Source organism: Lontra canadensis, unplaced genomic scaffold (genome assembly GCF_010015895.1).
Source record: "Lontra canadensis isolate GAN:19392208 unplaced genomic scaffold, GSC_riverotter_1.0 scaffold89, whole genome shotgun sequence".
NCBI lineage: Eukaryota > Metazoa > Chordata > Mammalia > Carnivora > Mustelidae > Lontra > Lontra canadensis.
Window position 1 is genome coordinate 2,677,961 of NW_022631083.1, and position 22,418 is coordinate 2,700,378.

At 47.0% G+C, this 22,418-nt stretch overlaps 1 protein-coding gene across 2 annotated transcripts in view; it reads left to right on the forward strand.

Moving 5' to 3' along the window:
* APBA2 (amyloid beta precursor protein binding family A member 2) overlaps window positions 1-22,418 on the forward strand; it is a 235,766-nt gene that overhangs the window by 146,354 nt on the left and 66,994 nt on the right. For both annotated transcript variants that reach the window (XM_032835964.1, XM_032835963.1), the window contains exon 4: window positions 21,105-22,110. In XM_032835964.1, coding sequence (XP_032691855.1) covers window positions 21,145-22,110 — 966 coding nt within the window. In that variant the 5' untranslated portion in view covers window positions 21,105-21,144. The remainder of the gene's footprint in view (window positions 1-21,104; window positions 22,111-22,418) is intronic.

The window sequence follows — 22,418 nt, forward strand, 5'->3', positions numbered from 1 at the left end:
TCATGTACTTATCTTTCCTCTTTGTGACAGTACCATCAGGAATTCATGGTCTGTTTACATGGTTGGATTTGTCTGCGTCTTAACCTCTCCCATGAATGATAATTTGGCTGGATATAAATTCCGAACAGTTCTCTGTTACTCACACCTTTAAAGATCTTTTCCAATTGTCTTCTTGCATTCAGTGTTGCTGATGAAAAGTCTGCAATCAGTCCAATAAGCTGGTTTTTGCTTCTTTGTATGTCATCCCCACCACTGCCTTTCAAAACTTTTAGGATTTGTTCTTGTCCTTGCTGCCCTAAAAGTTCACCATGATGCATGCAGTAGAACTGTTGGTTGGTCTGACATCCGTTCCCTCCACACTTTTTTTTCCTTGCTGCCTGGCCCTAGAGATGGAGGCAGTGGGCCCCCAGCTGATCTTATTCTGGTAACTCCACCTAATCACCCTAGTTTGCTCAAGGCCCCTGCTGCCCCTCAGTCTGCTACATTAGAGCAACCTTGGAGTCTTGTTCACTTTTCCCAGAATTTCCTCTTTTGGGCATATATTTTGGCACACATTTCTGTCTACTTCTGAGTTATTTTAAGAAAAAGTAGTTTAGTTGCTATGGGAAGACAGGGAACTCCACAGGGCTTGGGATAGATAGAAAAGACCCAGGGATATATGTTTAAAGGTCAATATATGATACATATTACAATTTTTTTATAATTCTGAGACCCAACCCCCAAATTATGTATGTATTTGAATTTTCTGGTGAATTAGTCTTAGTGTATGGATGGCAAGAATTTCTGAGTATACTAGAAAAGAGGATGAGAAAATTGATTTCTGATAAAGACCCTGGTTTGGTGTCGGGAAGGTCCTTCAAGAAATATCTGAAGGAGAGACCCTGTTCCTTAGCAGGTGTGCCTGACATCCAAGCTTGGGCTAGCCAAGCTGCTTAAGACTCTGCCAGCCAGGCTACATTATACCTAAGTTCTGAATTCCACCCAGGATGTCCACAACTACCCCAGGAGAGGTCAGCCATGAGATCATGGGTAGGGACCATCAGTATGTGGCAGAGAAGACTCTCTTTGGGAGGGCCATAGAGAGGAAGAATGTCTAACTCCTGGCAGAACAGGAAGAGGTGACACCTCCATGAGAAAAGGGACCTTAGTCTTGTTTACTTATGTTTCCCTAGTACTGGTGGGGGATATGTGTTGAACAGAGTAATACTTGGGCAGTCATGATGGTTAGTTTTATGTGTCATCTTGGTTAGGCTATAGTATACACTTGCTTGATCAAACACCGATCTGTTGCTGTGAAGGTTTGGTTTTGTTTTGTTTTGTTTTTGTTTGTTTGTTTTGTCTTTTGTGATTAACATTTAAATCAGTAGACTTTGAAAGCAGATTACTCTCCATAATGTGGGTGGGCCTCATCTAATCAGTGGAAGGCCTTAAGGGAACAGACTGACTTCCCCTGAAGAGGATATAATTCTGCTTCCAAACTGCCTTCAGACCCAAGACTGCAACATCAACTCCTGTCAGAATTTCTAGGCTGCTGGTCTGCCCCATACATTTCAGACTTGCCAGGATTCTCTGAGCCAATTGCTTGAAATAAATCTCTCTCTCTATATATATGTGTGTGTGTGTGTGTGTGTGTGTGTGTGTGTGTGTGTGTATCCTGTTGGTTCTCTCTTTCTGGAGAACACTGACTGAGGCAGCAGTTTTTCCATTTGGGGATCCATCTGGTTCTCTTACTAACTTCCGACTTGGGACAGCCTCAGATTCAGAGACAAACCATCTGTCTCTTGGACTCTCCATCCCTAGTGGTGGTGTTGCCCACCCCTTCAATTCTGCCTTCTATTTAGTAGAGCTGACTGGTCCAGTTCTGTGCTCTGTCCTCAGTTCACACAGGACCAGTGTTCAGCACTTGGCCTCCTGTGGTGCTGGGCCCTATTCTGTGTCATTTCTATAAATCTTCTCTCCGAAAACAGATCCTGAGTACTGAGGTCAGGGAGCATTTCTCTGTGGGATGCTCCACCCTACAGTGGGACTCATGCAGAAGGCAGGCAATACATACAGACCAGTCCAATTGGAAGGACAGATGCACTGAAAGTCCAGTCATAGCGTGGGCAGCATCACTCCATGGGCTGCTAGGACAAGATGGGTCAGCAAGAGGGCTGGCCTTCCTGTCCAGTGTGGATTGGGAGTGATTTCCATCCTTAGCCAAGCTGTACCACTTGGGGCTGGTGCCTCCTCCAAGACAATGCTGTAGGTTCCATCCCAATCTCTCAGAGTCACATAGCATAATGCCCAGGTGGTTGGTGTACTTTACAGGTTGAGAAGATCTTTGCAGGAAAACCTGCAGAAGGATGACCTGTGACCAAGGACTTGACAAGACCTATACCCACTGTTTGGTCTTCTCCTATTTCACAACTTTCCTGACCTGATGTTTCTTCTCCATGGTCTCTTTCCTTGATTTATGTGGTAAGATCTTTCTCCCAGCATCTGGAATGGTCTTACCAGTCTTCTTTGCCAACCACCTCTTTCCCTGCCCGTAAATCCCTGGTTTTCAATGTGGAGGAGCTTTGGCTGATTGGGATGCTGGAACTTTCTAATCAGAGGGTTCAGGGCCAGTGATATATATGTATGATCTCAGTGCCTACTCTTGATCCAGAACTGTTCCCTTCATTGTTGGTGTCGCTGGCAGACCAGCTCAGCCTCCTTGCCTCTCGCTGCCTACATACTCCCTGCAAAGTCGTATGCACTCTTTCTTTCAAGCGCCACCTCTGTGGGGAGGGCTGTCCCATCTGTCATGCTGTGCCTGGGACGCATGTCTTTCAGGGAACACCAGTGCCTGTGAGGTTTGTTTCAGACCCATTGTGACCCAGGCACCTCTCAGAGTGGTCAGTCCTCAGGGCAAGGACTCCATCCCTAGAGCAGTTGGCCCGGATGCATGGCACAGGAAGTGCTGAATCTGAATTAGTGAAGGAATCAATGAATTATTCAAGAAACCCTTTACATCATTGCCTTAGGAGATTCATAAGTATTAGGGTTTTCTAGAGAAACAGAGCTACTAGGACACACACACACACACACACACACACACACTCATACTGAGAATGTCGTGGTCCTCCATCTGTAAGCTGGAGACCCAGGAAGGGTCAGTAGAGTAGCTTGAAGGTCTGAGGGCCAGAGACGTAATGGTACAGATTCCAGCCCAAGTCTGAAGGTTCGAAGGCTTGAGAGTCAAGAGCACTGAGGGTAGAAACAGATCAGTGTCCTAGCTCAGCAGTCAGGCAGAGAGCCAGTACAACCTTCGTCTGCTTTTTTGTCCTGTTCAGACCTTCAACAAATTGAATGATGCCCACCCACATTCGGGAGAGCTCTTTACCCAGTTCACCAGTTCAGATGCTAATCTCTTCTGGAAACGTCCTCACAGACATAGAGAGAATGTTTAACCGGATATCTGGGTGTCCCATGGTTCAGTCAAGTTGACACAGAAAATTAACCATCACTGTGTGTTTGTCATCAAACATTGGGAAGATGCAGAAAAGCACAAAGGAGAGCAAAGCCTCAGTGATCACCAAGCTTCTTCGGAGGGAGGGCGGGGGGGTGGGAGAAGAGAGAGAGAGAGACAGAGAGGAGAGCCATATCCTGTACAGTGTTCCTCCCTCTCTCTACCTTTTTCTTTTTTTCCAGTTGACAGTTAAATCAGATTCTCTACTGTGGGGCCCTGGGTATTGGTCCATTTTATTTGTTTAATTTATTTGAGAGAGAGATAGCAACAGATAGTGAAAGAGAGACAAGTGGGGAGGAGAGGGACAAGCAAACTCCATGCTGAGCAAGAGCCTGACGTGGGGCTCGATCCCAGACCCTGGGCTCATGACCTGAGCCAAAGGCAGATGCTTAACCCACTGAGCCACCCAGACTCCCCGGTATTGGCCCATTGTAAAAACACTACCCAGAGACCGCTCATGTGCATCTGGGCCTGAGATCTTCTACCACTTTAAATGGCTGCACATGACCCATTGCATGGATATTACTGTTAACCAATTTGCAGATGTTTAGGATTTTTGGATGTTGTTTGGTTCTTGTTTGTTTCACCTCCTCCTCCTGTCCTATCTCCGCAGCGAAACTGGACACTCCTTGGGGGCCATGGCCTTGCCTGAGGCCTGTTTTTGTTCTGCACAAGCTCTGTACAGACGGAGCTGTTTAATCAGCTCTGACCCAGAATTAGCCACATTTGGTGATCCTCAGGTACCCAGGACCACTCTCGCTTCTTACCAGCTGACTACAATGTCGGAGGGTTCCCAGGACCATCCTGAGTTTTGGGAAGTTGCTAGAATGACTCCCACGACTCAGGAAAGCATTCTGCTTAACAATGACACTTTTATGACAACAAAGGGACACAAGTCCTAAGAGACCCACACAGTGCCAAGTCTGGGAGGGTTCCAAAACAGGACATGTTCTCTTCCCAGCATGGAAGTGTGGTGGTCATCACAGGGTAGTGCCAACAGGGGAAGCTCACCTGATAAGACATTCCTATCACTTAGGCACTTAGGTATCCTACATGTTGAGAGGCTGCTTCTCAGGAACCAGGGACACAGGCCAGCCGTGTTCTTTATTACACACCCACCAATAGCTACCATGCTTAGCTGTTAACAGAGAAGGGCTCAGGTCATGTGGACGGCCCCTATGAACTCTTGGGGCCCAGAAGCACGAAGTCCACCTTCACAGTAATGAGAAGTGGTGGTTCTCAGACTTGGGTGTGCATCAGAATCCCCTAGAGGCTTGGGGAGACCCAGATTGCTGGGCCCACCCTGAGTTTCAGTCCATCTGGGTCCAAGAGGTTTCATCTCTGACAGATTCCCAGGGGAGGCCCACAGGGCTGGTCCAGGAGCCACCCTTACAGAATCACTGAAGTGGACCCTCTGCTGGGTTTTCACATGGGATCCTTGGCCATCGTTTTTTAAACTGCAGTGATGGAATAGAAAATGTGGCTGGAATAAAGATTTCTTTTTACACACAGGATCCCAAGGGGGTTCTTCCTGCTCTGGCGCCTCTGTCCAGCCCCTGGCTACAGATCAGACCCTCGATCTTGTGACTGGGTTGACCTTAATGGAAACTGCTGGACTGAGGCATAAGATCCTGTATGGACTGTGGCCTCAGACTGCTGGAGGGTGGCTGTGCGTGTTCAGCTCTGGATGGAGGTGTCAGTAAAGCTTGGTTCTCGAGCCCCTGACTTCCAGGAGGGCATCTGACCCCCATCCTACTCTTAAAGCTTATTGTGAGGCCCCAGGGTGACTCAGCTTGGGTGGCTGGGCCTCGTCACTGGGGGACACTGACCTTCCCTCATTGGTAGGAGCCCACCAGCCAGACACGTGAAGCTGTGTGGGCTTGCCGGTGGAGTAGTGAACATTTTAATGGGTTGCAACTGAGGGCTAATTAGGATAATTGTAGTAAATAGCCATCAGGTGTTGAAAAATAGGTTCATCAACAGCCTGGTAGGGCAGTTAGGTGTATCTGCCCAGATTTTGGCAGGAAAGGGTAAATCTGCTATTATCTCCAGCAGGGGCTCCTGTGAGCTCTGGACCCTGCCCAGGCCCGTTGAATGGGAGAGTGTGGCTTTGAAATCCTGTTTTCTTTTTCATGCTTAGTGAACGAGGTGGGACTTGAGGGAGAGGCTTCAGGGGCCTACTGTGATGATTGCATTAGTCCCTCTCCCATCTGGAACCTGCTAAGCTATTTTTCCTGGAAGTCATCGTGGGATCTTTATTACTGATTCCAAAGAGGTGGCCGCTGAAGGGTGGACAGGGGCACCACATTTGGTCCCAGAGCAGCAGCGTCACCCTCACCTGTCATCTGCTAGAGACGCTCATTCTCAGTTCTACCCCAGATCCCCTACATAAGAAGCATCGGGAGTGGGGCCCAGCCCTTTACATTTTCACAAGCCCCGCTGGTAACCCCAATGCCCTAATGTGTAAGGCCCACCCTGCAGAGGGGCTGTTGGAAGGCAGAGCAGGCAAGAGATGCCGTGAGGGAACCAAAGAAATAGGCAGGTCCCTGGAGCCCCCAAACCCAGGGCAGTTCTGAGGTGTTTGTCTCCAGGTGGAGGCCAGAACTCAGAGGCTGCGGTGGCAGGAACCCTTCTCCTGCCCACTTGCCCCGGCTGCACCATCTGGGGCAGGAAAAGGGCCCCAGGAGGCTGGAAAAGTGCCCAGGCTCATTGCCAGAGGCTGCCCCGCCCCTTACACCTGAGGCCTGCCAGGTGAGCCTCTGCCCCCAGACTTCTGCATTCCCTGCCAGCCAGGCATCTCTGCTTGCACTCAGTCTCAAAGACCACTGGTTATTGTGTTTTATTTTGTCTTGAAAAGCCACAGCCAGGGCCCTAATTTGAAAGTATGCACTCTCTCTCCCCTTATCACCCTTTTCTAGGGGAAAAAAACGTTACTTATGGGAAGAAGGCAGTCCAGGTCTCCTGTGGTGAGGATCAAAATTGCCCCACAGACTTCAGCTAGGAGGGTGAATAAGAGCTGAGCCCAGGGGTAATGGGAACCCCTTTGGAGAAATCTGGTGGGCTGCCTGTCAGCAGACCCCAAGAACTGGGGTATGAGATGGAGCTGCCTTTTCCCCAGCAAAGGATGAGAGGCCTCCCCAACTTGAGCTGGAGAGCCTGTGCAGGGGGAGGGGGATGTGGAGACCATGTGCCCTCCAGAGGAAGGGTGACCACAGGCCCGCAGGTGACCGAGCATCTTCTATGCCTGCCTGTTCCTGCCATGGACCCCAGAGTTCCCTGCTTCTCACAGTGGAAACATTTGTAAAAGAGTTAGTTATACATAAATAAAGTTAAGTCATTTTAAATGAGCCAGGAGGAGCTGGCTATTTAAAGAAATCCTGTGGGAGATCTTTTATTCAGAAGATAATCATTTAACAAAGTGATTGAGTAGCCGACAATTTATATCCATTTCCGGAGCTCTGTCTCCACAGCTGAGTTTCATTTACACTCATTGAGCCCCTTCTTCTAGGCCCTGGAAGACCCCCAAACATGAGACCCAGCCCCTGCCTCCACTGGCTTACGAACCGGGTGGGTGTGTAGGCACCATCTGCGGAGAGTTAAAGAATGTTCCAGAAGACCAAGCAGATGGCTTGGGGTGACTCGCCGGAAGGCTAAAGCGAATGAACGATTGTGTGAGATCACAAATTGGCCATCACTGTGAGCCAGTGCCTCCCGGGGTGGGGGTGTGTGTGTTAGGACTTGGGGGGTGGGAGTCGCATAGGAGAGGAGGGTCTGTAGGCATCCCTTGTGGGTGAGGACCCAAGGCAGGTAGGGAGATGTACCTCTCTGGCTTGGTTATTTCTTGCCTGAGTTAGCTGGGGCGGGGGAGACATCAGTGCCCGAGCGAATGGGACCCTTGACTCTCCCTGTTGGAGTGGTTGTCCTTCCCCCTGGATCCCCAGCTCCTACGTCCTGGGATGGGTCCAAGCTCCAGCTGTCATCTCTGGACCAGCAGCTGAGACCCTGTGCTCTGGCCTGGGCTGCTGGCACTGTGATGGCTCAGTGCTTTTGCAACTTCTGCTCACTGCTTTCTGAATTCTAGGACCCCCTACATTTTGGTAGTGGTGAACTGTGGCTTCCCACAGAGCTCTTCTCTGGGCACTGCCCCCTCAGCAGCCCTGGGAAGCTCCCTTTTCCAGCTCCAGGTGACCCAAGCTTCAGAGGGATACTTGAGAACTCAGAGGACCCCAGCTGTGGAGGAGTGCAGAGATAAATCTAAACCACAGGTCACACTCGCGTGGTGAGCTTTGGAAAATGACTACATCTTCCCCTGATAAAGGTTGGTTTCCTATCCTGTTTACATGATGCTGAACCAAGTCAGCAAAGCTGTACTTGGAAAATTTGACAGTCTGGCATCTCAGTCCTGCGATTAGAGCCCACAAGCCAGTGCTAAAACAGTATGTTAAATGTGGAGAAGGGAGCCCTGGACCCCCATCTGGTAGAGGGGCCTTACACATGCATACCTCCCTCTTGGCCCCTTTCCTGTCTGTGTGCACTTCCTAGAAGGACCTGGAGATGATTGTACCATTATTGATCAAGGTAGAGGGTGGAGGCAGACAAATGTCCAGCCTTAAGGCCTTTGAACATACCACCTTTTTCCTTACTTCAGCTTCATTCCGGGGTGTAAAGAGGAGAAGGCCACTAAGGTGTGAGTCAGGGCCTGTGCCGAAGGGCAGCATGGCTTCCCTGAGGCCCCCGGGGAAGATTGCTATGAAGGACCAGGATCAGGAGAGCCCTAGAGGTTTCATGTGCTGTTAGATGAAGACACCAAAGACGTTAGATGCGGGCAGGGGTGGATGGTGGAGGAGAGGCTGTTTGGCCAATGCTCAGCAACATGAAGCTCTCATTCCCTACACAGTTGCCCCCTTTTCTCCTGGCTCAGAGCTGCTTATCTGGAAACTGTGAACCTTGGGTGATTATAGGGTCTTCCTTGAAGGGCCCATGGCTCTCAGCCTTGGCTGTATTTCAGAGTCACTGGGATAGTTCGAAATACTGATATCCGGGCCCTGCCAGAAACTCTGACCTCATGGGAAGCTCCCCAGGGGTGATTGTAATATGCAGCTGGGACTGAGGACCCTGGGACTGGTAGGAATATTCAGTTTTTCTCTAGCATAGCTTCTGCTCCTGCTTTGCTGATGATGATAGCAGGCTTGAGCCCAAGTCATCAACGGCAGTTATTTGCGTTGGATCAATTGAACAAAATAAAAATAAGTAGGTTTTCACTTAATGTACCTTTTAAAAACCTATGAACAGATCAATGGAGGACATTTGGTGCTGGCCAGGATTAAGTAAACCCACTAGGGCTTCCTCTCTCATTCATTAAAACTAAAAACCATTGAGAGGGAAGTCAAAGCTTGGATGCCAGGTAATTTGACATAATTATGAGTATAGAGGTTAAAAAAAAAAACCCTCCGTAATATGTTATCAAGGTACATCCAGCAATACCTAAAGACAGTACATTGTGAGCAAGTGGGGTTATCCCAGGAGTACAAGGTTGCTTCGAAAGTCAAGCATTAGTCAATGTGTTACACAGAGTAGAGAAGAAAACCACAGGAGTATCACAGTGGGGGTAGAAAAAGCATTTGATGAAAGTCAACATTCATTCATGATTGAAAAAAAATCCTCAGCACACAGGAATAGAGACATCTTCAATCTGAAAGAAGACATCTACAGAATATTTACAGCAAAGATCATAATGAATGAAAGACTGAACGTTTTGCACCTAAGATCAGGAGCAAGGCAACGTCATTCCTGTTTAGCCCTTCTACGGGACATCCTCACTGGAGTGGTAAGGCAAAGAAAAGAAATAAAAGGCATATAGATTGCAGAAGTGTACGTAAAACGAATCTTTTTCTTTAAAGATTTATTTATTTGAGAGAGAGAGAGCATGTGCATGAGCAAGGGGATGGGCAGAGGGAAAGAGAAAGTGAGAGAGAGAAGCAGACTCCTTGATGAACATGGAGCTTCATCTCAGACCCTGAGACCATGACCTGAACTGAAATCAAGAGATGGATGCTCAACCGAGCCACCCAGTAACCCCTAAAACCCATTCTTATTTGCGGACTTCATCGTTGTCTGCAAAATCCCAATGGCATCTACAAAAACTCCTAGAATTAATAAATGGATTTATTACTACATCAGTAAAGCGATTCTGAGGAAAAAAAGAGAACATTTACAGTGCACCAAAAAAAGAGAGAAAAGAAACACATATAATTCTGACAAAGCATGTGTAAGATCTATAGGTTGAAAGCTGTAAATACTGATAAGAGAAACCAAAGAGGACCTGAATAAATGGAAAGATATTCCTATTTATGTATTGGAAAATTCAGTGTAGTTCAGATGTTAATTCTCCCCAAATTGAGCTAAAGATTAGAGGCACTCCCAATCAAATTCCCAGCCAGATTTTTTAAAAATAGGTATTGACAAGATGATTCTAAATTGTATGTGGTGGAAAGGCAAGGAAACTTGAGTAACTGACACAATGGTGGAAACGCACCCTGATTACATGCTGGGGAATTCTGCAGAAGATAAAAAACAAAGGAACTCCCTTGAGTAAAGTACACATAATCCTTAGGGATTATATTAGTTGGCTAGGGCTGCTGTAACAAAGTAGCCCAAACTGGGTGGTATAACCAACAGAAATGTATTGTCTTAGGGGCTCCTGGATGGCCCAGTTGGTTAAGCAGAGTTGACTTCAGTTACTTAAAGGAAACCCTTACTGATGTTTTAATGTAGTTCTTCACAGTTTATTCTATGTTTATTTGGTTGTGAATAAATTATAACAATGCACTTTAAGTAATAAACTCTTTGTAAATATTTTAGTCGCTGCATAATTGTCTTGTGGATGTGTTGACACTGGCTTAACCAAGACCCTGTTATGGAAGGTTTGGAGTGTGCTCAACATTTTTTGCCTTTTTTTTTTTCCCTTTCATTTTCCAAAGAGAAGCATATCCCTCTGTGAGCTAAGCTAGTGTCTTGTGTGATAATGTTGGAACTCAGCCTGGTTTTGGGGGAGATTATTAATGTCCCTTCAGAGCCTTTGGTTGTCTGATCTTGGAGCAAGCTACTTAACGACTTTTGTCTGGGATGCTCAAGCTGAGTATACAGGTGTACTCCAGGACCATGTAAGCCCAAACTGTGTGTGGTCAGAGCACCTAAATTATATTTGAAAGGAAAAAAAGAGTATTATCTCTACAACAAGGACAGAACTGAGGAACATGATCATGGGCAGCAGCAATCTGGTTGAGTACATATCTCATTTGTATGATGATATTCTTACCTTGCCTGTAGTTGGCCACCAAATCTCTCCTTCTCATCTGGGCTGCTCTATTACCAGCCCTTCTAAGAGCTGGCTTATGCTGTTTTCCCATGCAGAAGAAAAATGTGGTTTAGAATAAGGACACTGGGGCTCTTGATTATTGACAATGAGCCTTTATTTCCCACATCTCATTAGGATGTTTCAGGAGGAGACTGGTGAGCCCTGAGTCAGGGGCCGCATTTACTATTGATTTATGTGCTGTTCTAGAATTAATTGAGTCTGGACACAGGGCCTCATTTTCATTTTCTTGGATGCATAGCAGGTAATCGTGTTTCTTCTGTACATTTGAATTGCTTTCCAGATGGTCTGTTGTGAAGGATTTATCTTTAATATGATTAATCAGAAGCAGGGGACCTCAATATGTTTGCTCACAGGCTTGCATGCAAAGCTTCTCAGCGCCACCGGTGTAGGAGTGCTTAACTCTCTCTTGGCCACCGCCGTCCAGGGGCTTTTCTGAGCACCTGGATCTTGGATTGAAAGAAAGTTTAAAGGGTCCTGGATAAAAGCCCTGGAAAGGGGTAGAAGGCCTAGAGTAGATTCCGAGGGGAGCATCAGGACATTATTTAGTGTGCAAAAATAGGACACAATCCATGTGTCAATAGGGAATAGTTAGATTATGTTTATTGGGCCAGGAAATACTATGTAGCTATTAAACTCATAATTATAGAGAGTTCCTACTGCTTATTCTATCATGTTAAAAGAAGAGAGGGGAACATATTCTATTATGTTAAAAGAAGAGGGTGTTTACCACAAGACTTCAGCCATGCGAAAGAGATGTATAGAGGAGAATGGAAAGAAATACATCACAAAATAACAGTAGCCATCTGTGGACAGAATAGCTGTGAGGGGTTGTCTCTTCTTCTCTGTATCCCCTGTTACATAGGCAACAAAACAAATCATAATCCTTATCCCTAGGAGGTCTTGTGCCCTCAGAAGCAGTCACCTCACGGGTGCAAAAATCTGCCCGCATTCGCTTAACAAATGATGTGCTAAGATTAGTCACATGTCCTGCCCTCTTCCAAGGCAGGGAGTGAATCTCTTCGCAGCCTCCTACAGGGCAGCTGTCCCCTTGTCACAGCTGCACCCCCAGAAGGAGGATGCGTTGAAGTCACTGCAGATCTTCCCAGGAGATGCTGTCTGGGAGCCTTGCAGCCCGGGAAGGTGAGATTTGACGGCTGCGTGGGACCTCCCTGCAGACACGAAGGGTACCGCAAAAGTTGCTTATAACTAAGGTGTTGTATGTGGAATCCTTTATCGTCAAGCCCTGAGCCCCTCTGCTGCAAAGGCAGTGAGTTAGGCCCTTGAGCTTGCAAATGCACCTTTGCTGAGTAGCACTGGGTGTTATGAACTCAGAACTCTTTCTTGGCAGGAACCACTTGGCTCTACCAATGTTTTATTTTTTTATTAACATATAATGTATTATTTTTTTGGGATACAGGTCTGTGATTCATCAGACTTACACAATTCACAGCACTCACCATAGCACATACCCTCCACAATGTCCATAACCCAGCCACCCCATCCCTTCTACCCCTTCCCCTCCAGCAGCCCTCAGTTTGTTTCCTGAGATTAAGAGTCTCTTATGGTTTGTCTCCTTCTTGGGTTTTGTCTTGTTTCATTTTTCCCTCCCTTCCCCCTGACGAGCCCCTGCCGTGCCTCTCAAATTCCTCATATCAGAGAGATCATATGATAATTGTCTTTCTCTGATTGATTTACTTCACTTAGGATAATAGCCTCTAGTTCCATCCACCTCATTGCAAATGGCAAGATTTCATTTTTTGATGGCTGCATAATATTCCTGTGTGTGGGGGGGGTGTATGTGTATCTATATCTCACATCTTCTTTATCCATTCATCTGCTGATGGACATCTAGGCTCGTTCCATAGTTTGGCTATTGTGGGCATTGCTGCCATAAACATTTGGGTGCACGTGCCCCTTCGTATCACTATATTTGTATCTTTGGGGTAAATATCCAGTAGTATGAATTGCTGGGTCATAGGGTAGTTCTATTTTCAACTTTTTGAGGAACCTCCATGCTGTTTCCCAGAGTGGCTGCACCAGCTTGCATTCCCACCAACAGTGTAGGAGGGTTCTCCATTCTCCACATTCTCACCAACATTTGTCATTTCCTGGCTTTTTAATTTTCACCATTCTGACCAATGTGAGGTGGTATCTCACGGTGGTTTTGATTTGTCTTTCCCCGATGCCGAGTGATGCTGGGCACTTTTTTTATGTGTCTATTGGCCATTTGGATGTTCTCTTGGCAGAAATGTCTGTTCATGTCTTCTGCCCATTTCTTGATTGGATTATTTGTTCTTTGGGTGTTGAGTTTGATAAGTTCTTTATAGATTTTGGATACTAGCCCTTTATGTGATATGTCATTTGCAAATATCTTCTCCCATTCTGTCGGTTGTCTTTTGGTTTCGTTGACTGCTTCCTTTGCTGTGCAAAAGCTTTTGATCTTAATGAAGTCCCAGTAGTTCATTTTTGCCTTGTTTTCCATGCTTTTGGCGATGTTCCTAGGAAGAAGTTGCTGCGGCTAATGTCAGAGAGGTTGTTGCCTGTGTTCTCCTCAAGAATTTTGATGGATTCCTGTCTCACATTGAGGTCTTTCATCCATTTTGTGTGTGTGGTGTAAGGAAATGGTGCAGTGTCATTTTTCTCATGTGGCTGTCCAGTTTTCTCAACACCATTTGTTGAAGAGACCGTCTTTTTTCCATTGGACATTCTTTCCTTCTTTGTCGAAGATTAGTTGGCCATAGAGTTGAAGGTCCATTTCTGGGCTCTCTATCCTGTTCCATTGGTCTATGTGTCTGTTTTTGTGCCAGTACCATACTGTGTTGAGGATGACAGCTTTGTAATAGAGCTTGAAGTCTGGAATTGTGATGCCACCCACTTTGGTTTTCTTTTTCAACATTCCTCTGGCTATTTGGGGTCTTTTCTGGTTCCATATAAATTTTAGGATTATTTGTTCCATCTTTTTGAAAAAAGTTGATGGTATTTTGATAGGGATTGCATTTAATGTGTAGATTGCTGTAGGTAACATAGCCATTTTCGCAATATTTATTCTTCCAATCCATGAGCATGAAACATTTTCCCATTTCTTTGTGTCTTCCTCAATTTCTTTCATGAGTATTCTGAGTACAGATTCTTTGCTTCTTTGGTTAGATTTATTCCTAGGTACCTTCTGACTTTGGGCACAATTGTAAATGGGACTGACTCCTTAATTTCTCTTTCTTCTGTCTTGTTGTTGGTATAAAGGAATGCAACTGATTTGATTCTGTAGTGATTTTATGTCCTGCTACTTTACTGAATTTCTGTATGAGTTCTAGCAGTTTTGGTTTGGTCCACCAATATTTTTGCCTAACCTATCCTTATCCCCGCCCTTTGACCTCACCACACTTACTGATGTGGGAAGTGTCTGCTGTTCTCTGAATAGCCCTTGTGTGCCCAGGCCACTCACCTATGTCCTGCTGGGAGTATAAGTGACCAAGGACCTAGATCTCTGAAAAGGATAGAGAGAGAAGGTGTGGAATACGATGGCCCGGGCATCTAGGGAAGGGTCTTGTGTTTCTTGGCAAGGAGGTCATACCCATTCTGTAGTTAGCAGAAAGCCCCTGGAACCTCCCTGAGCATCTATTTAGGGCTGGGTTTCAAGTACAGTCCTAGAGCCTCTTAAATCAGAATCCCCTGCAGCTCTAGGCCTGGCTTTTGGCTCACCACTTCAGAATCTTGGGCTCACGAACCTGCATGCTCCCTGGGTGGGCCTTGCATGCATCAAAGTGAGTGAACTCCTGCTTTGGGGGAGCAATTCTTAGCTTTCCCCAAGACCTCTGCCTGCCCTGCAGTCCCACCTGGATGCACCCCTATCCCATTGCAGAGATGCACAATTAGGGCCCCAGCACTGTCTACCTGTGTTGGCAGAGTTCCCATCTAAGGGAACGTAGATTCCCATCTAAGACACGCACCTAGTCAGGCATTCTCTCTCTTCGAATTTCATTTAAAATTTTTCTCGACTCCCTGAATGTTGTAGGAAACAAAAAAATTATAGAGTCGAGGTCTGTGTGGGTTTTTCCTCTATTTAACCCATGTCAAGCCCTGAAGGCAGGTGCTATCATTTCCAATTTACCAAGGGCAGAAGGCCATCCCTCTGTTAAATATCTTCCCCAAGGCCTGACAGTAAATGGAGGTCTGAATTTAAACAGGACCTCCTGTCTTCATCTGTAATAGAAGGCTCTTTCTTTTATACCCAGAGTGCCCCTATAGGTTAAATGTAATTCTGCAAACCTTTAAAGACACGGCTCCCTGCCGCCCAGGTTTCTGCTGTGGGTCCCTTTCCATCTATATCCATGGAGAAGAGAACCAAATCAGAAGGTCCACACTATTAAACTCTAGACAAGCCAACAACTAGCATTGTATTTAATGGTGAAAACTTTTTTAAAAAATAGGATCTTTCACAATGTCCAACCAGAGCCCTATGGGAACCTGAGACAAAAGAAAAATCAATAATACTGATCTTGTCTTTACTTAAAGCTTCAGTATTTTGTTTACCATCTATTCTTGCATTGATTTTTATTTTTTAAAGTGTTGCATTTAAATATTCACTGTTTAGGGGCACCTGGGTGGCTCAGTCAGTTAAGCATCTGACTCCATTTTGACTCAGTTCATGATCTCAGGGTGGTGAGATCAAGCCCCACGTTGGGCTCCATGCTGGGTATAGAGCCAGCTTAAAAGCCTCCCTCTTCCTCTGCCCCTCCTCCCATCTCTTTCTTTTTTTTTTTTTTTAATTTTATTTATTTGTTTGACAAACATTACAAGTAGGCAGAGAGGCAGGCAGAGAGAGAGAGAGGAGGAAGCAGGCTCCCCACTGAGCAGGGAGCCCGATGGGGGGCTCGATCCCAGGACCCTGGGACCATGACCTGAGCCGAAGGCAGAGGCTTTAACCCACTGAGCCACCCACATGTCCCCTCCCATCTCTTTCTTAAAAAATAATTCTCCGCTTTGATTTCTGAGTTTGTTGGTGCCCTCTTAAATTTTGTGACTGAGGTGAGTGCCAACCATGCTTCACCCTGGACCAGACCTGCTAAGAAGTAAAGACATTTTTGTCGCCATTAGGAATAAGTCAAGGATGTCGCTTTCATCACTTAACTGTGTAGTAGCAGGCCAGGGCAGTGCAGTCAGACAAGGTGATCAAATGCTGGAAACGCGAAGAACAACATTTACCAGCTCAAAGTTATTAGAATTTAAAAATGGACTTTTACAAGCTTATATGGATTTTTTTTTCTATGTAGCAGCAATGGCCAGGTAAACATGTAATGGGAGACACACAGCCACAAAATTATATATATATAATTTTTTCTAAGAATAAACTCTCTATGAAGAATCCTGTAATGCTGTTTAGAGACATTTAATACTTGAATAAACGAGGAGCTGTTTCTTGAGTGAAAAGGCTCCATGTTGTATGTAGAAAAACGTCTCATTGTATGGGGCTGGAAGGTTTCGGGGGGAGAATGATTTTTCTGGTGAGCTGACGGCAGTTGCTTTGACTATCTAGATCTTGTCACTGACATGTGAGAAAGGAGGCGCCTGTGTTTTTTTTTTTAAAGGTTTTTTGTGTATTTATCTGCCAGAGAGACAGAGAGAGAGAGAACCCAAGCAGGGGGAGCAGCAGGCAGAAGGAGAGGCAGAAGCAGACTCTCTGCTAAGCAGGGAGCCCGACTCGGAGCTCGATCCCAGGCTGATCATGACCCGAGCTGAAGGCAGACGCTTAACCAACTGAGCCACCCAGGCCCCCGGGGCTCCTCTGTTTGTAAAGTGTGGACAGAAATGGGCTGTCCTCCTCTGACTGTGCTGCTTCGAGGGAAAATGTCCACACCTCCCAGAGCCACGGGACATTAAGTGCTTCCTCTGACACACCCTGGGTCTGTGAGCTGCACCCCATCCCCAGGACCATGGGTTCCAGATTTCCTAGGGGAGGGGCCATTTTCCCTTGAAGAAAGCAAATCTAGCCACATCCTCTGGAAACCTTGATTCTTTACATTTAAAAATCTACTCCATCTGGAAAGTATATACCATAAGGTAGGAAGCAACTTTGTTTTCTCCTAAATGGTTAGCCCAGTGGGTTTCAGATTTTGCTCTACATTAAAAATCGTTTTTAAAAATTTAATTTATTTTATTTTTTCATTGTTCCAAGATTTATTGTTTATGCACCACACTTAGTGCTCCATGCAATATGTGCCCTCCTTAATACCCACCACCAGGCTCGCCCATCCCCCCACCCTCCTCCCCTCCAAAACCCTGTTTGTTTCTCAGAGTCCACAGTCTCTCATACTTCGTCTCCTCCTCCGATTTACCCCCATTCACTTTTCCTTTCCTTCTGCTAATGTCCTCCATGTTATTCCTCATGTTCCACAAGTAAGTGAAACCATACGATAATTGACTCTTTCTGCTTGACTTAGGTCACTCAGCATAATCTTCTCCTGTGCATGTTGATACAAAAGGTGGGTATTCATCCTTTCTGATGGCTGAGTAATATTCCATTGTATATACTGACCATATCTTCTTTAACCATTCATCATTTGAAGGGCATCATGGCTCTTTCCACAGTCTGGCAATTGTGGCCATTGCTGCTATGAACATTAGGGTACAGATGGACCTTCTTTTCACTGCATCTGTATCTTTGGGGTAAATACCCAGTAGTGCAATTGCAGGGTCATAGGGAATCTCTATTTTTAATTTCTTAAGGAATCTCCACACTGTTTTTCAAAGTGGCTGCACCAACTTGCATTCCCACCAACAGTGGAAGAGGGTTCCCCTTTCTCCACATCCTCTCCAACACATGTTGTTTCCTGTCTTGTTAATTTTGGCCATTCTAAGTGGTGTAAGGTGGTATCTCAATGTGGTTTTGATTTGAATCTCCCTGATGGCTAATGTTGATGAACATTTTTTTATGTGTTTGTTAGCCATTTGTATGTCAAAAAATGGGCAGAAGACGTGAACAGACACATTAAAAGTCTTGATGCCTGTTCATACCTCATACCAGTGAACTTGGAATGCCAGGCATCAGCACTTGTAAAGACCCATCCCTCCAGGTGATCCCAGCACGCAGCAAAGTTTTAGAACCACTAGTTCAGCTAAGGATCCACATACCTGTCAGTGAATTAGAATTTTTTCCATCTGCCTTAGGGTGACCACCCATTCTGGTTTTAGCACTGAAAGTTCTGTGTCTTTGGAAACTCCTCAGTCTCAGGCGAACTACATTTATGGATAAAACTATGTAAACACAGATCTGTTTCTGGGCTTCTCTAGTTTGTACCACTGCTGTCTGTCTGGCAACGATACCATGCCATTTTAATTACCATGACTTCGAAGTCTATTTATATACTTGATGAGGCAAGTTCTCCTTAATTACTCTCATTTTTAGATCTTTCTCAGCTATTTTCACATGTGGATTCTTCCAAATGAACTTAAGAATCATCAGGTCAAAGTTTCGATAGCCTTCCTTTATAGATTGCTTTGTGTGACTCATTTATAGGACCAGGGACTGTTCCATGTGACTGTCATATATGCACTTTAGTCCTTGAGTCTTAGATTGTTCTGGAGGGCATGATGTATAGGTATGGGTGTATGTGTATCTAGGTATGCATGTAGATTTTTTCCCTCAAATGACAGAATTTGAATTTAAGCTGGAATTTGAAGTCAAGAAGTCCTGTGTACCTGAGTTTGTTCTTTGACAAGGGTGTAGAAACATGCAGTGTGCATTGCCTGAGGAGGAACAGAGACAACGTAGGGATAGTGTCACTTCCAAGGAATAGGAGCCAAGCATTGAGGTGCAACTAACTGCCAGGCCCATTTGCCTTCGACCATCCTGACTCTCGAGGTGTGGGAGTCTGGCTGTCTCTCTGCCACTGCATTCGATGCATGCTTTGGGACCATTTGGGGGGAATGTTGTTACTAGAGAATGTGTCCACAAGAAGGTGACTGCCAGGTTCCGTCAGTCAGTGTCCTGGGCATTGCTCTCCTCTGTAAAAGTAAGAGATCTGTTGTAAAATGGTAAGTGGCTGTGAGGCAGGTTAGAGCCTTTGATGAACCCTCTGGGCATCTGCGCTTTAGTGACCACTGAGCCCCTTGATCCCTACCTGGGAATATATCTCTGGAATCAGTTTTGGGGTTTGGGGACGGGGTAACCTGTGAGGACATTCAGCCTCTATGGGTTCCATCACAGTGATAATATTACTGGTGTGGGGTATCTTGCTATTCTTTGGAATGCTCTGGAGAGGAAACACTGTGCATCTCTCAGCATCTAATGATTCTATTAAGACATAGCTGTCCATGAGCCCCTTGTAAAGGAAACTTCCTTGGACTGATTCACATGTTGGAAGCATGTGGCTTAGCCAGTAATGGTGCACACACTCTTGAGTGTCTGGATGGATGAAATAATTGTCTCCTCCATTCTTTTGGGAATATGCGCAATGCTGTGACCGGCCATCTGGTAAACCCAATGTCACAGCAAAATGCGTTTAGGACACCACTATAAGCAAAATGCTGTGTGGGTGCTCTGGGGAGTACAAAGCACAAAGGGTTTTTAGTTTAGGACTTTCTTGGGGAGATACGGTGGAAGAAAGAAAATGTAGCGCCTGGGTCAGAACTGCCATGAGAGCCCATGTCTCCTACCTCCACTCATTCTCTACTCCTGCTGAGCCCACAAACCACTGCTTCCACTGCCTGAATACCCCCTGAGCCGTGTCTCCTCTTTCATTCCTGCTGCTTTAGTTTAAGCCCTCATTTCTTTAAAAACAAGTTTTCATTGTGATAAAATGTACATATCATGAAATCTAACCTTGTCAACGTTTTCACAGGCACAGGCTCTCATTTCTTCTCTCTGGACACAGGAATAAGTTTTTAAAGAATAAATGAACTGTGATGGAAACAAAAATAAGACGTATGTAATCTAAAAGTACAATTTAAAGAATAAAGCAAACAGGAGAGTCTGTGTGGCTTAGTAGGTTAAGCATCTGCCTTTGGCTCAGGTCATGATCCTGGAGTCTTGGGATCACATCAGCCTCCCTGCTCAGTGGGGAGTCTTCTTCTCCCTCTGACTCTCCCCCTTCTCATGCTCTCTCTCTCTCTCAAATAAATAAAATCTTAAAAAAAAAAAAAAGAACAAAGCATATACCTGGGTAACCACTCAGCTGGAGAAACAAAATGTTAAACAATTGTTTGAATATCCTCTATGCCTTGATGCCTGATGCCAGCCCCTCACTTGCCCTAGAGCATGGACAAGGAATAGACTTTTCACTGTCTCTCTTCTTCCAGCATCTCTTCTATGCTGGGTTCAGACAGATGAGGCTAAAAGAGAAATCCTGTGTGTCACGCACCTGCTGAAATTTGCCTGATGACTCTGCATGGTTTATGGGATAAAAATGCAGAGTCCTGGGTGGTTGGGTAAGGACTTCCCCAGTTTGGATGCACAGGGTCTTCGAGGTGCCCTGTGATACTATGACCCACCTTCTGCAAGCTGCAGCCACACCCTCTGCCCTCTCCTGGGTGCTCCCCTTCTCTCCGTGGCCAGACAGGTACTGTCCTTCCCTTTGTATCCCCCTCCTGTGCCCTCACCCTGCTGAGCTCATGAGGCTAGAGCTCAGGTTCAGATTCTCTGTATGGTGCTCGGCCTGGACAGGTCCTTGCAATTGTGGTCATTGAGGGAATCTGTTTGAGAAGGAGGAGGAAAGAGAGGCTTCTGTGCACTGGGGAGGGCAAGACAAGCTGATAGGGGAGGGAAATTGAGTGGGCCTTTGGGGAACATTGAGGATTCAGACTTGGAAGTTAGCGTACCTCCTTATCAGACCTCATTATGTCTTCTGAATGCAAGCTTCTCTCTCTCTCTCTCTCTTTTTCGAGAATAAATAACTTGATCTGATGACCCAAACTGGGTGAGCATTTTCAAGAAGTCCTAAATGAGCTGGTGAGATTCTGGGAGAGAGGCAGTCTTCCTGGTGAATGGCAGGTGCCTCGCCTCTGCCCCTTTCCCTCCAGCCGTGTACGTCCTCTCTTCTCTTTGACGTGGGCATGCGCAGCTGTGGTGGGGATGTTGCATTATCGGAACAGATGTGTCTTACCGTTGCCATTAAACAACATGGTGGCCAAACACTCCAGTGGGTCCCGTGTGGCTGGCAGCCCGTGGCCTGGCACGATTCTTGGGGTGGCCATGCTTGGCTGGGTTCTCACTGTCCTCTCCAACATTCCTCCCCACAGTGGCTGCCTGCAGGTGACCATGGCTGTGTGAGTGTCCGCCATGGCCAACCGGAAGCGTCAGAGCACAGCGAGCAGCATGCTGGACCACAGGGCGAGGCCGGGCCCCATCCCCCATGGCCAGGAGCCAGAGAGCGAGGACGCAGAGCTGCCCCTGGAGGAGTACGTGCCCAAGGGCCTGGAGCTGGCCACCCTGCGGCCTGAGAGCCCCACGCCCCCGGACCAGGGGTGCCACGACCACAGCCCCGATGGGGACTCCAGCTCTGACTACGTGAACAACACCTCCGAGGAGGAGGATTATGATGAGGGCCTCCCCGAGGAGGAGGAGGGCATCACCTACTACATCCGCTACTGCCCTGAGGACGACAGCTACCTGGAGGGCATGGACTGCAATGGGGAGGGGTACCTGGCCCACGGCACACGCCACCTGGAGACGGATGAGTGCCAGGAGGCAGTGGAGGAGTGGACAGACTCGGCAGGCCCCCACCCGCATGGCCACGGGGACGAAGGCAGCCCAGACTACCGGGACAGCCACCTCCCCATCCCGGAGGACGAGGCCTCCGTCCTGGAGGCCCAGGACCAGGAAGAAGGTGTCCACTATTGTCCCAGTGAAGAGGGCTATGAGGACTACTACCCCACAGAGGCCAACGGGAATGCGGGCAGCGCCTCCCCTTATCGCCCGAGGCGTGGGGACGGGGACCTGGAGGACCAGGAGGAGGACATCGACCAGATCGTGGCTGAGATCAAGATGAGCCTGAGCATGACCAGCATCACCAGTGCCGGGGAGGCCAGCCCTGAGCATGCACTGGTGCGGGGGCCTGAGCCGGGGCCTGGGGACTCCACAGAGGCTAGTCCGCCCAGCGAGGCCAGCCACGGCCCTAGCAGACACGAGGGAAGGCCCAAGTCACTGAACCTCCCTCCGGAGGCCAAGCACTCCGGAGACCCCCAGAGAGGCTTCAAGACCAAGTCCAGGACTCCAGAGGAGAGGCCGAAGTGGCCCCAAGAGCAGGTAGGATGCTGGTTATCCCAGGGATGGGGGTGGGGATGGGCAGAGGGCCCTAGAGAGTAAAGGATGCTCTCCTGTCACCCATGTGGATGCCAAAGCCCATAGTTCAAATATGCGTTTAATTCTACATCTGTTCCATTACGTAGCAGGTGTGTGGATGTTCTAGTGCCATCCCGAAGATGCCCCCCTCCCACTAGGGGGCTAGTAGGCCTCCCGCTAGGGTCTCTAGCCCGCATGCCCTGTGTCTGCTCAGGGTTGGGGGTGGTCCGTGTTACTACCATCCCCCCACTAGCTGGTTTCTTCAGTCTGAC